Source organism: Glossina fuscipes, unplaced genomic scaffold (genome assembly GCF_014805625.2).
Source record: "Glossina fuscipes isolate IAEA_lab_2018 unplaced genomic scaffold, Yale_Gfus_2 0, whole genome shotgun sequence".
Lineage (NCBI taxonomy): Eukaryota > Metazoa > Arthropoda > Insecta > Diptera > Glossinidae > Glossina > Glossina fuscipes.
Genome location: NW_023998414.1, coordinates 35,319,130 through 35,336,826, shown reverse-complemented (window position 1 = coordinate 35,336,826; position 17,697 = coordinate 35,319,130). Strand labels below are relative to the sequence as shown.

At 33.4% G+C, this 17,697-nt stretch overlaps 5 protein-coding genes across 6 annotated transcripts; 3 read left to right on the top strand and 2 right to left on the bottom strand.

Moving 5' to 3' along the window:
- Positions 1 to 2,170: 2,170 nt before the first annotated feature.
- On the top strand, positions 2,171 to 2,881 carry LOC119634992 (60S ribosomal protein L35). 2 transcript variants are annotated; one of them, XM_038029478.1, is made up of 3 exons: positions 2,171 to 2,251; positions 2,409 to 2,545; positions 2,606 to 2,881. In XM_038029478.1, the coding sequence occupies exons 1-3, from the start codon at positions 2,249 to 2,251 to the stop codon at positions 2,835 to 2,837; spliced, it is 372 nt and encodes a 123-aa protein (XP_037885406.1). In that variant the 5' UTR covers positions 2,171 to 2,248; the 3' UTR covers positions 2,838 to 2,881. The 2 variants fall into 2 exon arrangements, with proteins under 2 accessions (XP_037885406.1, XP_037885415.1); XM_038029487.1 differs by lacking the exon at positions 2,171 to 2,251 and adding an exon at positions 2,281 to 2,353.
- Positions 2,882 to 4,701: 1,820 nt separating this feature from the next.
- LOC119634970 (60S ribosomal export protein NMD3) lies at positions 4,702 to 6,578 on the top strand. The gene has a single exon (XM_038029440.1). It carries the CDS (start codon positions 4,992 to 4,994, stop codon positions 6,546 to 6,548), a length of 1,557 nt encoding a protein of 518 aa, XP_037885368.1. The 5' UTR covers positions 4,702 to 4,991; the 3' UTR covers positions 6,549 to 6,578.
- Positions 6,579 to 6,587: 9 nt separating this feature from the next.
- Positions 6,588 to 8,581, bottom strand: LOC119634982 (exopolyphosphatase PRUNE1). Its single transcript, XM_038029465.1, has 2 exons — positions 7,748 to 8,581; positions 6,588 to 7,690 (listed from the first exon to the last, which is right to left on the bottom strand). The coding sequence occupies exons 1-2, from the start codon at positions 7,790 to 7,792 to the stop codon at positions 6,617 to 6,619; spliced, it is 1,119 nt and encodes a 372-aa protein (XP_037885393.1). The 5' UTR covers positions 7,793 to 8,581; the 3' UTR covers positions 6,588 to 6,616.
- A 10-nt stretch (positions 8,582 to 8,591) lies between these two features.
- LOC119634973 (zinc finger protein 239-like) lies at positions 8,592 to 11,615 on the top strand. The gene has a single exon (XM_038029454.1). It carries the CDS (start codon positions 9,335 to 9,337, stop codon positions 10,484 to 10,486), a length of 1,152 nt encoding a protein of 383 aa, XP_037885382.1. The 5' UTR covers positions 8,592 to 9,334; the 3' UTR covers positions 10,487 to 11,615.
- A 2,683-nt stretch (positions 11,616 to 14,298) lies between these two features.
- Positions 14,299 to 15,583, bottom strand: LOC119634202 (zinc finger protein 182-like). The gene has a single exon (XM_038028238.1). The coding sequence runs from the start codon at positions 15,499 to 15,501 to the stop codon at positions 14,299 to 14,301; it is 1,203 nt and encodes a 400-aa protein (XP_037884166.1). The 5' UTR covers positions 15,502 to 15,583.
- Between the last annotated feature and the right edge of the window lie 2,114 nt (positions 15,584 to 17,697).

The window sequence follows — 17,697 nt, the reverse complement described above, 5'->3', positions numbered from 1 at the left end:
TTCAGAATTAACGAGCAGGACCAAAAAGATGATAAGTCCTGAAATCAGCATCTCCCATTCCAACATAAAATCTTCAAATCCCGAAATTGTGACATCCATCAAAGACAGTATTCCTTCCGACAGTATTTTCTAAATCAAGTTCTATTATTAGCTTACATCTAAGGTTTCATTCTCTAGATATTAGTTGTTATATTTTACCTAATTGTAATATTTTTGATTCCGCAATATTTAAAAAATTTTAATCTGATGGACTTAAAAATGATAAAATCGATAAGTAATGGTGAAGCCAAACATTCTCAAAAGCGAATAATTTTATTCTTAACGAAAGATTTGGAATTGTGCGTAATGTCCAGATGGAATGTAATCCAGTTTATATCAAAAACAATGAAAATATTTCCCTCTAAGGAAAAACAATTCCCAAAACGATTACTTTGAGTTACTTACTACATTCTCCAAGTGAATTTCTTCATTCTTACGCTGAGACAATGGTTTAAATGTGGCCGCTTCGGACACAATACCAAATTCTGTAAAGCCTCTACTATTGAATGTAATAATATCACATGTCTTCTATGTGCCTCTCTTAATGACAACAACACGGTAATCAAAACATGCCTATGTAGGTAGAAAGAGGAACAGTCAGAATATCAAGAAAAATACTCTCAAACCTAATTCGACTCTCTGGACACCGGCGAATACGATAACAACTTTCCTCTACTTCCCTCTGCGACCTTCAATGACAATATCAGAAATATTAACCATAATAAAAGAATATGCTAACACCTATAAAACTGCAGAGCTTGAAAAACTCCAATCAGATATTTTATAAGCTTTTAGGTCAGCGTCAGTGTCATAGCGGACAAGGACCTTTTTGGAAGAAACGAATCATTTTGCGAATTCGTGTGATGCTCTCAATGCGGCGAACACCAAATTGTTGAACTTCCCTCAACAAACATGATTTCCTTTCTAGAGTATGTCATTCAAAGTTTTAGACGTAATTTCTCAACCCTCGACTTTATTTGAACTCTAATCAAATCAACTTTTACATGCTCAGTGAAATCTTTGGTCCCAATGAGTCCTACTCAAATCTAAAATTTACTAACTATGTTGTTTCCACCAAATGCAAAAGGGATGGGTAAGGTGGCGTTGGTATTCTTATCAGAAACGGCATATGCTTTAAACGTATCCCTTTCGTCTCACTCTTGTATGTGGACATAATTAGACCCTTAAACCTCCATCCAAATATCGTCATTGCTTCTGTATATTTACCTCCTTGACGAGTTTACGAATATCATCCTTACAACTACGAAAAATAGGGGTAAGACCCTAATGAATTTAATTAAAGCAAGCAGCTTTTGCTGTCTAAGCGACCTGTTCTCCACCTTCCATACCTCCTCTAATAATTCTTCTTCAGAAAGCATTTTGGTTCTAAGTTTTACAAAACTGACGACATCCGTAAAATTAATCATTTCGTTTCCGTCAAATAACTAATTCAAAATATATTCGGGATAACTCTTGTCTCAGATATCTTCGATACCCAAAACTCTTTTCATGCGGTTCTAAAGGCTGGGAAAACAAGTTATTGTCGGGTAATTATCAGGTTGCCTTGAAGTTCCGTCTTCTATCCAAGTTATCATCAATTTACATTGGTAGGTTTAGTTTACGAAAATAATGAAAATGGAATATATACTGGACTCGATATCAGTACTTGAGAGAAAGATGTAAAATTTCTGTTTACATCGTAAATAAGTTATATGTTGACGCTCCATTACATCTTTGGATCTATATATGCTGAACAGATTCGAATCAAATGAACCCCTCTACAAACAGTCCAAGCAAGGAACAAACTGATAGTATAATACTTTTCACTGAATGCATTTGTCTAATTATGGATTGATGATTATAAAAGGCAGAATTAAAAAAAAAAGTGTTTTATCATAGCTGCGGTAATAATAAACAACAACAGCTATAAAATTAGTCATATTATACTACGCATCATGTACAAATGGAGACATCTCAATCATATGAAACTGAAATGTTTTATAAATTATGTCTGTTACGCGTTGCATTACTGTAAATCAAATAGTTTATTTGGATTTTTATGCAGCATTTTTATTCCATTAATAAAGACAGGGATGTTTCAAAAAAAAATTTGTGAAGGTTAATAACTTCACGTGTAAAACTGTCAAACCGTCCTAGCCAGTATAATTGATTTCGACAACATTCTTTTTTACGTGATTCCGTGGACAAAATGGTTTGTGTTAAATTATACACTTGAAATTTTCCGAAAGTTTTTCTAGCATCAATAATGATTTTTAATTAAAGGATTGCAATTTATTACGAAAATTTAACAATGGTTATAGAATAAGTAATATTTTCTGATACTAAAAAATATATTATTATTTCTTTAGGTGAAAGTAAAGTGTTCGGATTTGAGAACTAAAGACAAAAAGGAGCTCACCAAACAGCTGGATGAGCTCAAAATTGAGTTGCTTAATTTACGCGTCTCAAAGGTGACGGGAGGAGCCCCCTCAAAGCTTTCCAAAATGTAAGTACTTTTGCATTTTTTTTAGGTTGCAGAGAAAAACATTTAATTTTTCTTTAATAGACGCGTGGTTCGTAAAGCTATTGCCCGTGCATACATTGTTATGCATCAGAGACAGAAGGAAAATTTGCGAAAAGTTTTTAAAAACAAGAAGTACAAGCCTTTGGACTTAAGAAAGAAAAGAACTCGGGCTATGCGGAAGGCTCTATCCCCTAGAGACGCAAACAGAAAAACATTAAAGGAAATTCGCAAACGATCGATTTATCCAAAACGCAAGTTTGCAGTTAAAGCATGATCAGTAACATCAATTAAAAATAATAAAAAGTAGATCGGAAATAAGAATTGGCTGAAATTCAATTGGTTTTCGGGCATCAAACGAAGAAGATATCATCTTTACAAGTAATGTAAAGTTGTTGTAAGTTCTTCTGGAACGTAAATTCTATAGTATCGTGTCTTGTGAAATATTAAAAGCGAGGTCAAAGATGGAATTACGGTTGCTTTTTAGTATGTTACCGACTTATTTTATATTGACAGTCGTTTTTTTCTTCAATTAAAATGGATATATATTTATATATATTTGGTAATCCATTTTTTGGGGTTTATAAAGCAGCTATAAAAAGTACATATGTACAGTACAGTGCGTATGTTTTGTCAGCAAAACATTGAGAAAGGTGTGATTGATTATTAGCAATAACATGTCACTCGTAACTCCTCACCTACAAGAGAATTCAAGGGAAATTCGTCGTCTGACATTAACTGAATATGCATTAGTCCACACATATTTTGGTCAGAGCTATGTCTCGCGAGTTAATTGTAATATATTATTGGATAATGGGTTGATTAAATTCAAGTATTTAATTTACTTAAAGGTTTTTACTCTTGCAAAATATCCAACACATTATCTGAACGAGGAAGTTTGCCACATGTGATGTGCTCACTTTATTAATAAAATTACCATGGCTTATCCTTTTCTTTGTTCCGTAACTCAGAGAGAATTAAAAAACCCAAAGGCGGATTCTCTTTTGCACAAACCTAATTTATTTCTTTGCGTATATCTGTAAAAAGTGCGTCTAGTTTGCATTATTTAAAAAGCGAAGCAATGAAAAATACTAAGGATTGGAATTGAGATTTGAAGAATGATTTTAATTGTTCTTAAAGTACTTGGAAGTCAGCAGCTTTAACAGACTCTAGATATATATAAACAGAAAACTATTAAAGCAGCAAAACCAAAAAAAAAAAGGTCGGTTAGGATTTGTGAAAGCAGAAATGATTTTTTAATATAGGAAATATTGCAGAATTTTTCTTCATTGTCAATGCTATCAAAATTAGAAGATAAATTTGCCTATAATACGATTGCAAAGAAATAGTAAGAAATCTGTTTTAAACTACTTTAAGAAGACCTTTATCAAGTAATAAAGTATTGTAGTAGTTGAGCAAGACGTAGTTCAGCTTTAGTGCGATTAGGTAATGAACTAAAAATTCATAGCTAAATGCCTACACAACCGCGCGATATATACGAAATTACATATACAAATTGTTTTCATTATTATATCTGTATACGAATATCAAATATATATTGAGGAATAAATAATATATTATTTACATTCCGAGTTTACGGTTCAGAATAGATCGCACATGTTTTTCTAATTGTGAGAAAATCTAACGATTAATACAACTAATGTTTGTCCTTAACACAATTAGAGGAGAGAGACAGACTAAGCTTGAAGGTCGTAATTCTGATATCAGAAGACTCTTAACAGTACAACATTATTAATTTAATCGAAGTATTCGTCCTCGTCAACTTTTTTTTCCTATTTATGGAGGATGTTTTAGAAGACATTTCCATGGAGTACTTGTTAATCCCTAAAAAGTAAAAGAAGATAGGAAGCTCGGCTTTTATTGTTACCTACGTACAAATTATGTGTAGTTACACTCAAAATTCAAGTGTTAAATATTTCAAGTTTATTCGAAAAGAATGATAGAAGTGACAGAGATAGCAAGGTCTTTCATAAAGCAATTGAAAACGAATATCATGCACAAGTTACAAATCACCTCAGAGTGGCTTATGTGTCATTATTATTTTGCAACTCTAGCAATTTACAATTAAATATTTTATACATCGCAGTAAATTTGCGGTTGTTGGTTTGTCGAACAGAAGAAGAAGAAGAATACTTCAATGTAAAAGTGGGAAGAAGAAGTATTAGGACACTTCTTACCCGAGTTAAACATTAAAGAAGAAGAAGGAAAAATAAGTTTATCGTGTGTGTAAGAAAATTTTTTGCTAGCACGTGTCTTTCTTTAGCTATCACGGTCGCATTTCTTTTGATGGCTTTTATATATATTGCTTGCTAATAATTACTACCGCTTATTATTTGGAAATATTAGCCCAAACTTTGTTGGCTTGGTCCATGTTAACTCAACATCCAACAAAGTAAATATTCAAAAGGAAATGGAGTACGTTGATTTCTCTACGGGTGTCAACAGTAGTGCCGTTACAAGCATTCAAAATCCAACGATATTATGTTGTGAATGCGGTGCCACTATACAACCAAATCCATCTAACATGTGTGTTGGTTGTTTGCGTACTCATGTCGATATTACCGAGGGCATACCCAAGCAAGCTGTCCTTCATTTCTGCCGTAATTGTGAACGTTACCTACAGCCGCCTGGCGAATGGATATCCGCTGCTTTAGAATCGCGAGAGTTGTTGGCTTTGTGTTTAAAGAAATTACGCGGCTTAAAAGATGTGAAATTAGTGGATGCTGGTTTCGTTTGGACCGAAGCACATTCGAAAAGGATTAAACTTAAGCTGACCGTCCACGCCGAAGTATCGGGAGGTACAATGCTGCAGCAAGTGTTCATTGTTGAGTTCACGATACAAAATCAAATGTGTGATGATTGTCATCGTACAGAAGCGAAGGATTTTTGGCGTTGCATGGTTCAAGTACGTCAACGTTGCGACAATAAGAAGACTTTCTATTATTTAGAACAGTTAATATTAAAGCATAAAGCCCACAATAATACGTTGGGCATTAAACCCATGCATGGCGGATTGGATTTCTATTATGCTAATGACAATCATGCCCGTAAAATGGTCGACTTCCTGCAGACTATGATCCCGGCCAAGGTAACCAGTTCGAAACGTTTAATTTCGCATGATATACATAGTAACAATTATAATTACAAATACACTTGGTCAGTGGAAATCGTACCCTTATCCAAAGGCAGTGCAGTATGTTTACCCAAAAAGTTACGTCAACAGCTGGGTAATCTATCGCCTATATGCTTAATACATAAGGTAGCCAGCGCTATTCATTTGATAGATCCGTTAACTGCTCAGATTGCGGAATTGTCAAGTCAAGCGTATTTTCGTAATCCGTTTGAGGCTATCTGTAATCCGCCACAGTTAGTGGAGTACGTTGTTATGGATGTTGAAATTATAATGGATAAAGATCGCAGGTATTATCCTGGTCAGGGCCAACTGTCGTTCCGCCATGCTCTATGCGACATTTGGTTAGTGCGAGCCTCAGAATTAGGTATTAATGACAACACCATACACACACGTTCACATTTAGGTCATTTATTAAAAGTGGGAGACTCGGTAATGGGCTACAATTTAGCGGAAGCAAATATTAATAACGGGGAATATGAAAAACTGAATACGCAAGAAATACCGGATATAATATTGGTTAAGAAATGCTTTACGGTAGACCGGCAGGCACGATCTAAACAACGTTTTTGGAAATTACGACATTTGACCGAAGATGTTGAGAATGAGCGTCAGAAAATGGATTACAATGAATTTCTAGAAGATTTAGAAGAGGATACGGAGTATCGGAAGCTAGTTAATATATATCGAGATAAACGAAAGGTAATGCCAGTAGATGGCGAAGATGCCCTGGGTTGCAATGACAATATACCGCGCATAACGCTGGCTGAAATGTTGGAAGATTTGACTTTGGAATGTGAGGATGATGAAATGATTGGCGAAGCTGGAAAAATTTAAAGCAAACTTTTATAGCTTAATAAAAAAAGTACGAAAAAAGAAAAAAATGTCAATAATTTTTCCAGATTTTATTGTGAATCGTTTAAAATTTGATTTACAGCTGGAAGGATGTGTTTACGAGTAGCTTTTATATTACCTTGTTTAAAGAAACAACCTTGCATGAAATGGCAGCCGTGGTTTTCTTCCAATTGTAAGTTTGGTTCGGACATTGTCTCCAACTTTCGTTTAACACTTGCAAACAATTGGGAATCTTTTATGTTTATCAAGCCCAAATCACGTTGCACACTACCATCTTGATCAATGTCAATGTGCATCCCCAACAATAAAATAACTGAACTATCAGTGTTACGGGCACACTCCTTTAAAGCTTCTTCAGCCTGCGGCTTTTTGATAAATTCTTGCACCAACATCGGAAAGCCGGGCAAAACGATTTTTTTATTACTTTGTATGTCAGAAATCAATTTCATATCTTTCCTAAGCAATTGAAATGTAGTCAGAGAGCGAACGTCACTGCGAGCTTTTACCAAATTGTCAAACACTTGCTTACGTGTTTCTTGTTGAGATATAGCACATAGTCTTTCTTCCAAAGCAAAGCAAATTTCATGATCTTTAGCTGTAGCCCTTTTCGCAGACTCTGAAAAGTTAACTGTATCCAATACAATGGTACTGCGCAATAGCTTTAAGATTTCGATTTCCTTGATTGTGGTCATTTCAGCCTTTAACATCAATTCCGCTATCAAGGTACAACACGAACCCACTAATTCCAAATGTATAGAGCAATCAAGTGGTAGTTCAGCAGTTTCGTCTCTGGGTCGATGGTCAAAGACGACTATTGCTTGTTTTGACCAAGGGCTATTATGATGGTCTACCAACACAAATTGGGACCTTGTCATAAATTCCACAGACAGCTCATCGCGGAATGTTAAATACTCTTCGCTAAGTGATAACTGCTGGAATAAATAATGCACTTCGGTTTTCAAAGGATAATCATGTTTAGGTATGTTAAGTACGGGCAAAAAATTCCGACACTTTAAAGTCTCTAGACGCTGGTGATTGTGTTGATAGAAATAGGATAATGACAGAGCACTAACCGCCGAATCCAAATCGCATGCCTCGTTACCTAACACCAAACATACTGGTTCCTAACAGTTCAGATTTTTAGTAACTTTTTCTTTAATAATAAATTACTTAATACTTACTTTGGCGTTAATGAATTTTCGCGACAATTTTAAGAAATTTAACATTTTTTTGAAGTGGGTGTAATGAAACCATATAAACGAAACAAAATCGCATTTACAACAAAAATTGTGAGATCGCGGTCATTTTAAATATTAAATTTAATATTTACATATATATTACAATATTCAAATATTTATTATGATAAAAACATTATTGACAAGATAAGCGTAACTCTTGGAGAGAAAAAAAAACAGTACTTTATTAAAATTAAACCCTACGAGTATCGCATTAAATGCGAAAGAAAGCAACCATTCAGGAAAAATTGCATAAAAAGTCTCTTTGGTAATTTCCTATTTTATTGATTTTTCCGCCTTATAAAAATTGCATTTTAATATTCGCGTCCGGTTATTCTGATTGTGCAAGGGGTGAGCGAAGGAAATTTAAAAATATTGCAATATGGCTTATTCTTGTTAACAATTTCATGTAATATGAATATTAATAGGAGAGCAATAAGTATTTCAATGAATATATTGAGAAACGTAAGCACAGATTATCACAACGAACGAAATCTATTTAATCATATGGAAAGACGTACCGTAAGAAAAAAAAAAAAAAAAATGAAATGAAAAAAAATCGACATATCATCCCATATTTCTCATCTTAGTTCTAATCTTTCACTGTTCCGTCAGAAAAATCAAGAATTTGCAAGAATTCGCTTTGGTAATACAATTGCAACACATCAACGTATTCTTAAAAAATGTATGCGTTCAATTTATTTATTTATTACGAAAATGCATGCGTTTTGAATGCCAAAGTCAATCGCATTCGGAGCGACTAATCCTATGGACATCTTGACAGTATCATTAAAATGCACGACAACTGGACTAAATCTTTTAATTTATTTGCTTATCATTTTTATTACACGTTACAATGGTATACAAAAGCAATAGTTTCCTTTTTTTTCCTTTATTATTTTGGTAGTTTAACTTAGGTTTTAAATCGCCTTGATAATGCGTGGCCAGAATTCTTTTCTAATCGTATAAAATATTCTTTGCTCTAAATAATAATTTAATATCGTATTGGATATTCTTTTTCCGAGTATTTTGAAATTGTTCGATTTTTTGATCGTTTAATTGGATTAATACTATAGGATAAGGAGTTGTCGCTCACGTGCGCATTTATATTTTCGATTGATTTTGATAAACGCATATAACGTATGGCGTATAGTAAAGCATTTTATAAAGGTTCAATCCTATATTTCATTGATAAATTGATTATTATTTTTGTTGGTGCATGTTATGTAATTTATGTTTTACCATAAAATAGAGCAGCCTTCCTTTTTTTTAGAATCTTTCCAAATTTACTGGACAACTGGCAGAAAGGTTTAGTTAGTTAGTCATCGAAAAGCGGCGAGTGAGACATTTAAGATAAATTGCTATTTTCCTGATTTCTTGTAAAAAATTATACATATTTGTGATTTTGTATGTAAAGCAATTCAAAGCAACGATCATAACTGCAAAAAGTAAACGTTTTATAAAAGTGAAGACAGACATATATTTTAAATAAATTTTATATATGTATATATATATATATATAGTCTACAAAATATGGAAAATTTTATGGACATAGACAGCTGTATGTTACACTTACATAAATGTGGGGAGATTTTCTGTGATACTTTGACGGCTTCAAATGTAAATTTGAGTTTTCAGTGCTCGTTTTGCCGGAAAACGTTTACCGACCTAAATGTATTCCTAAACCACCTACAAAGTACACACAATAAGCCATCCCAAACAACTGTAGAGTTTTCTTCTGACAATAATAAACGAACGGATAAAGAGGAAATCGAAAACACTGTTGCGGAAAATGGACACAATGGTAACGAATGTGCATTAAAAGCCATATCTTTACTGGAATGTGGCTTGAAAAGCAACAAAAAAGTAGTGAATAACGAGCAAAAACGTAAAGAATTATCATCTAAGAATGGATCTGATACGCAATCTAAACTAATTACGAAAAAACGTAAGCCACGAGAACACGATTGTCCTCATTGTTGTAAGATGTTTAAAAGGATGTGGGACCTAAAACAGCATTTGCATATACATGACGGTGTAAAACCGTATGAGTGCGATCACTGTCCCGCTTCCTTTGCCTGTAAATCAAATCTTATAGTGCATATAAGGGTACACAAGGGAGATAGACCCTTTATGTGTCACTTTTGTACGCGGAGTTTTGTTTCCACAAGCGAACGATATGTCCACGAACGTTACCATACCGGCGAGCGGCCTTATGTTTGTGAGTTTTGTGGTAAAAGTTTCGCCACCTCGTCATCGCTGAAGAGCCACTGCAGTAGTCAGCACTTAAATGAACGAAATTATGTTTGTGATATATGTAATAAACGTTTTAATAGACCGAGCCAGTTAAGAATGCATCATACAAATATACATACTGAAGCGCCGCGAACTCATGTCTGCACGATCTGTAAAGCCGCTTTTAAAGGGAAAGCCGTATTAAAAGTGCATATGAATACCCATACTGAAGGACCACGCACTCATATTTGCACGATCTGTAAAGCAGCCTTCAAAACAAAGACTGGATTAAAAATACATTTTAAAATTCATAAAGAAAAAACTCATGAATGTTTAGAGTGTGGCAAAAAGTTTGCACAAAGTTGCGGTTTATATACGCATCGAAAAACACATCAAAAACAAAAAGAAAAACGTGCATCGGCAGATCAATTAAAACAAGATATATCTTGAATGACGATTAAATCATTTTACGACTAATTATACGACTATTGCTCTCAACAAATACAATAATGATAATGATGTGATGCATTTTAGAAGAAGTAGAAAATGTCTTCCAAAACAAATCTATTAGATCGCTTTTTCTATGATACTCTACTAAAAGCTAGTGCTGAATGACGATGTCCCCAAATCACAACCAACCATAGTTTTTATTGCCCAGAAATTCATGCATTACAAACTTTATCAGACATATTAGGTGCTTGCAGAAATGTTGATCATTACTCAAAATAGCTTCCATCGTTTTCGACAACATTTTACAACATTTTTGGCAACATGGCGATATCACGTCGAAAGAACTTTTATTGGTTTGGCAGCGATCCACTCACCGACCCATTTTCGTACACTCTCCAATTTCCTCAAATAAACATGAATTTGGACGGAGAAGAATTTCGAGCGCTCGACGTACACTCAATAAATCAATATAATTATATGAAGAAGCCATTTCTCTATCATTTTTACCTATAGAAGTCGCTCACTAAAATTTTAGTAAACACCTAATATAGTGTGTATATGCATTTCATCAGTTTACCTAAGGCCTATGTTTTTTTTTCTGTGGATGAAATGACCAGAATATCAAAAACTGTCACAAGAACTTGAATCTCAGTGCTTGGCTACAAATCATGCCGGAAAATAAATATTATTTGTCTACAAATGCCAATTAAATTTACTGCCCTTATCGGGACCAAGGCCGGCAAACTAACATTTATATTTTTATACATTTTTTTTGGTACATTTTTAAAAAACAGTCGGCATAGAGAAGTGCGCTCAAGTGCCTTTACGATTTTCTTAACACATTTAGCTATGAAGACATACGACTGACAACTGCGTGTGTTCTCTTACAGGTAGGTGTTGAAGGCAAAATAGAAAAAGTTTCACAATTCGTTCGTATTGAGTTAGTTTAAAGAAGAAACGAATCAAACGCCAATTTTCTATGAATTTGAATAAGAAAATCGAAGCAACGAAATAATCATTTTCTGATAGGATTATTACAAATTCTAAGTATTAGGTTATTTTCTTATTATTTTGCGATATAATGAAATGTAAAGCTCTTATGAATTTTTTTTTTTAATGAAATGAATGTAAAACGATTAAAATTATTAATTAAATATGTTTTATTTACCCTCGAGAGAGGGTAAATTTAAAAAATCGGGCAACTGTTACCACAATTGGCGGATACAATTTTTTTTTTTTTTTTTTGCTTCCATCCTTATCGGCTTAGTCAAATTCATTTAAAATTAAATAATTAAAATAATCGCAATTTGTATGAAAACGTCGTAGATCATAAAGACATGCTGATAAACTGTAAAATGTAACCATGTCTAACGTAGTGTCTATGTGTCAACAATCGCCGCACTAACCTAAACAACGAAACGGAGTGAAAGTGGATTTAAAAAAAAAATTGTTACTAAAACCGAAGACTGGACAAAATATATAGTTATTTATACTATATATTGTTCGTTCCCAGATCCAACGTAAATTCGCTTGTCAATTATTAGATAGCGATACCGTCCTGCAATTGAAGACTTGCACATAGATCCTTGCAACTTCAAAAATATGCTTTATTGAAAAACTTGATTCAATCTCTATGACACCTATTCATAGACAGTAAAGGCGTGTTTTCGAGTGAATGGTTTAAAGCCTTTCAATGCTGTAGAAATGTCATTAAGAAAAATGCCTTGGAGTTGTTAACATGGATTATCAAGACACAATAAAACCATGAAGTTACATTTTTACATATATATTTAGAAATATTATGTATATTATATATAATACATATTTGTAATCACACACATCGAAACGTATCTATAGCTGTGATACGCTTATAATCTACGGATTTAGGCTATGTTGCATCTACGATTCAAAACGTAACAGTAATGCTCCTCGTTGCGTGCGCTACATGTGTGCAATCCAATTTGATCGCGATAGGAGTATTTGTCAGACTACCGCTATATAAATATGAAGATCATTTATTTGAGGTAGAAACCAAGATTTTCATGTCGACGGATGTGCCCAAAGAACCAGTTGTGTTTAAATCCGAAACCGACAATGATTTCGACCGTTTCCCAATCAAAACTATTTGTTGAATAATGTAATTTGAAATAAACCGCAATCGACTGAAATATTCATACATTCATATTCAAGTCTATTCTCTATGATGCGTAAATGGCATACAAAATTATCATATTAATCTTCGTTATTAAGCTACAAAAATTTCAATTAATTATCTAGTGTCCACAAGACATGAAAGAAGCAATATTAATAATACTCATCAATTAAGAAGAGGCAAAACCACAGTAACAGCCTAGAAAAACCTTTTTTTGTAATTTTTTTTTTTTTTTTTAGGATTGAAGGAAACAAAAAAGATATTAAGTTAATTATATTGTATTGTGTTGAAATGTGGCGAACAATCCGTACTGCAACCTTTAGGATTCTAATGAATCTCGCCACGTATGAAATGTTCGGCAAACATCGGATATCTGATTCGGTAATTGGCCGCGCATTCACGCGCTGCACGATTCCAATAACTTATGTGCAATGCCGTAAAATTTAATAGGTATATAGGTTCTGTGCTTCCAACGGTTTGCTTATGTTTTCTGTGCCAATTACAATACCAGTCTCTTAATATGATTCCTTATTAAGTATATATTTAAGTTTTAAAAAAATTTACTTTAGAAAAAATCAAAAGCAGAAGGCAGCAGCTCAGTCTCATTCAATCAATCTTAATTTAAGGGGCTCTGCGGCCAAAAGGGTACCTGATACCAATTTAAATAAAAAAAACCAGTAGCTTAATCTACATGCTTGCACGTGAGGAGTTTTAAAAATTTTGAATTTTATGCGGATGAACCCAATCTTTCAGGATAAAATAATGTTCAACTGAACTTATTGAAAGTCCCCTCCCGTTTCACTGGACAATGTTGTTTTTTCCTCTTTTTTTTTGTTTAGATATAAAAAGAGAAATATTAAAAGCATCTGCCGAAGTTGAATGGAATGGGACCATTTTTGGATCTCTTCCCATATAAGCATTTCCTTCGTCAATGAATATAAAATTAACATCCATGACGATCATAACCAAGCAGTTGAAAGAAAAGTATTCCAAGTTATAAAAAGTGTGATGGAACAAACGGTACATATATCTTATATATGTAAGACGATTGGCTTTTTATTCTTAAAAGTGCGATACATATCCATAAAAGATAATCTGGCTAGCATTGTTAACAACATGCGAGCAGTAAGTGTGCGGCATATGTAAAATTTGCCACCAATAACGCTTGAAAATTTCACCATATATCTGAAAATTTTCAATCAACGGACTGCTTCGATACATCGACCAATATTAGAATGCATCACCTACGTTGTATAAAACCGTTACGCTTTGCTTGGCAATCATATTGATTTTATCGCAAATATTTTTATACATTTTTATATTTGCCGTTAAAGCTAGTTCTTTATAAGAACGATACCGGAAGACGACATTTCCCTCCTCCTCGCTCTTTTAAAGTTAAAGAAAAGAATTTGATTCTTTTTGGTTTTCATTAACATAATTTATTCGCATTTATTTAGAATAATATATTAACTCAGTCATTGCTAATATAAAATCTAAAAAATCCCATTAGTGCGCAATGTATGAAGATAAATTAAGAAGTGAGGAGTAAGTGCTCGAGAAGCATCTTCTAATCACGAGGCGGATGAATGTTCGTAAGGACATAATCGGTGTATTCATATTACTTAATAGCAATAAAAGTTTCAAACTAAATAAAATAAAATCATCGTCCAAAGACCTCTTCTGAATTTTCTTGTTTTATTTTTTCGGTTAATAAAGATTCTCTTTGTTTTTCATGAATTTTTCGATGCGAATATAAACCGGAATGTTGGGCAAATTTCTTCCCACATTCTAAACATTTATAAGTTTTTTCTCTATGAATTCTTAGATGTTGCGTTAATGTAATTTTCTTTTTAAATGCCGCATTACAAATCATACAGATATGATTACGCGGCACTTCGGAGTGAATATTCGAGTGATGCATTCGCAATTGGCTAGCTCGGATAAAGCGTTTTTCACATATATCGCAGACGAAATTCCCCTCATCTAAATGCTCTCTTCGTTGATGATTGCTTAGATGCGATGCAGCCGTATAATCTTTTCCACACAATTCGCACACATAGGGCCGCTCACCGGTATGAGAGCGCTCGTGAATGTCACGTTCATTGGTAGAAGTAAAACTGCGCGTGCAATAATGACATTCAAAAGATCTTTCTTCGTTGTGCCGTTTCACATGGGATATGAGATTTGATTTGCTCGCAAACGAAACTAGACAGTGCTCGCATTGATACGGTTTCATGCCCTCGTGTATATGCAAATGCTGTTTAAGATCCCATTTCTTTTTGAATACTTTCGGGCATTGGGGACAAGCATATTCTCTAGGTTTACGATTTTCTCCGATTCGTTTAGATTGTAAATCGCAATCGTCAGACGATTGGTCTTGCAATTCGTGATCATTTTCAATTCTCACTTCGTTGCCTTTCAAAACGCATTCCAATAAAGAACTCGCATCTTCCACTATATATTCGCTACCATTGCTTTCATTTACCAAAGGTATATCCTCTCTCTGATGCTCTTCCTTTATAATTACAAGAGGAGTTTCTTGTATCTGAGGTTCTTGCTTAACTATTAAAAGAGGTATTTCTTCCGTCTGAGTTTCTTGTTTAACAATTAAAAGTGAAGTTTCTTCGGTTCGCGGTTCTTCTTTAACAATTGATGAAGGAAATTCCGCAGTAATAGATGCAGGTGGTATATAATGATCATTTTTTAGATGTCTTAGAAAAGCAAACAGGTCCACAAACGTTTTCCGACAAAATGAGCAATGAAAACTCACGCTTATATCCGGAGTTGTCAGAGTGTCATAGAAAATCTCTCCACATTTACTGAAATGCAACATATTATCCTCTATTCCTAAACAATTCTCCATATTTTATACGCTATTTAAATTTATATTAATACAAAAAAATATTCTTTCCTTACAATTTGTTTTCAATTTTTTGTTTGTTTTTAATTTTTTAGTAAAATGGCCTTTTTTTCTTTCATCCCCACATTCTTTCGTACACAAATGTATATAATATGTAGTATAACACATCAACTTCTTACTTTTTATTACCATCTTTCAGCTGTTATTTTAATATTTTTAGCACCTTTTCGCAAGTCCGTTATGCGTTCATGTGTTCTTCATCTTTTCTATTTTCGAATCTGTTGCCGATGAATATGTCAAAGCAATTTTGAATCTTATTAGAACCATTGGTCGCATTAAAGTTTTAAAATTTGATGGGCGGACTTTTAAAGTATAAATTATTTTATTGCTTTTAATAACAGCATTACGAGACGGCACGACAAGTTATTGATGCGTCAAGAATAGATGTGAAACTGCCAACGGATGATGGTATTTGTACTAAAAATGTACATTAACCAGACTTAACATCTTACAATATCACTTAGCTGGAAAACAAAATATATGCAAATCGCCCTATATACCCCAGAATGGATCAGCTGAAGATTATATTACATTGCTAACCAAAATTTTAGATGGAATTCTTTAAAATAACTGCCACCATAGCTTGGCTTGAAACAAATGGCATTTATTAAACAGAAATTACAGAAATGCGACATAACATATCTGGATATGTTTATTACCTATGTATATATAATAAGTGATAGACTTCTAAGTAGTTCTTTTACGTCCTTTTCTCGTGCCCGCTGCTTTAGTTGCTTTACTTTATCGCATCAGCTTTCGCACCTACCGGATTATTTTTTTTCTTGGGCACATTTTTAGCCGGAGCAGCATCTGGCTGTGGAGTTGTCCCCGGCGTTTTTTTTATAGTAGTACTTGGTTTCGTACCTTTCTTAGCACGTTTAGCGATAGATTTCCCATCGTTCTTGGGCACATCTTTGGCGTCAGCACTTAATGTGTAATTTTCCCTTTTCCTAGATTTTCCTGGGTTGTTCTTAGATTTGACCGCCTTCTTAGCGGTTGTATCCGCTTTAACACGTTTGCTAGCTTTAGCCTAAAAAAATTTTTAAAGAAAAATTGCAAGACAAAATTAATCTCGAATTTTCTAAAACATCTTCAAATACATTTTCAATTTTTCCTTTTTAATTCATACATTTTTCATTAAGTTTCAATTTAATTTAATTATTTATTATATATTATAATTGCGATTTTCAATTTTTTCAATTATTTTTTCTAAAAACCGTATACTTACCCTATTTTCGATGTCGATTTGCACGACCGCCAATGAGAAAATTTCAATTTTAAATGATAGACTTGCTTCCATTTCAGTTAGAAAAAGTATTAATCAGCTTTAAACTCCGTTCGCTATATGTTTTAAACGATTGCCTATAGTAAAAGTATGAAAAGCTTGGTGGGTATTTTATAAGTGTGTGTGGGAGAAAACGAGCGATTTGACGAAAATTTACAATATTATGTGATAGTTGATTTTTTGTTTAAAAATGAATAAAATAATCATTTTAAAAAATATGTATGATTTTAACTAATAATAAATTAACTATTTCAATAATAATAATAAATTAGTAATATATAATATGGGGAGTCAGGAGCAAAACACCGCTCCCGTGCCTTGAATGAAATTGATCTAAACATATTGCTTGAGAAAAATCAGTTTATATGCATTTTGTCAAAACATTTGCGATACCCAGAAAAAAGTTTCTTATAATCATATAAAATACCTACGTATATATATTCATGGTTAGAATTAACCGCTTCAAATTTGGTCCAAGTTAGAAATTGTCACATGCAGATTTATATTGAAAATAAATCAAACCGGCCAAAGCGCACGCTTATAACATAGCGTCTTTGTTTTAAAAACGAAAAAAAATTAGGCTTTTTTTGCTAATTTACTAAAAATTATGAAAAATACAATAATCAAAAATTAGGCGTACCTTCCATAGATCATCATATAGCAACTCTGAAGGAATAAAACAATAGACAGCTGGCATTCAATATTATAGAGTGTCGAAACTTAATTTTTTGTTGCTTCTTTTTTAGGCGATGGGCGATGGTGGATATTGTTCTTCGGCTGGGGCCGATTATAATTTCATTTCTTAACATTAGCAGTGCTTTTGTCGCACTTGATTTAGAATTCGCAGCACAAAT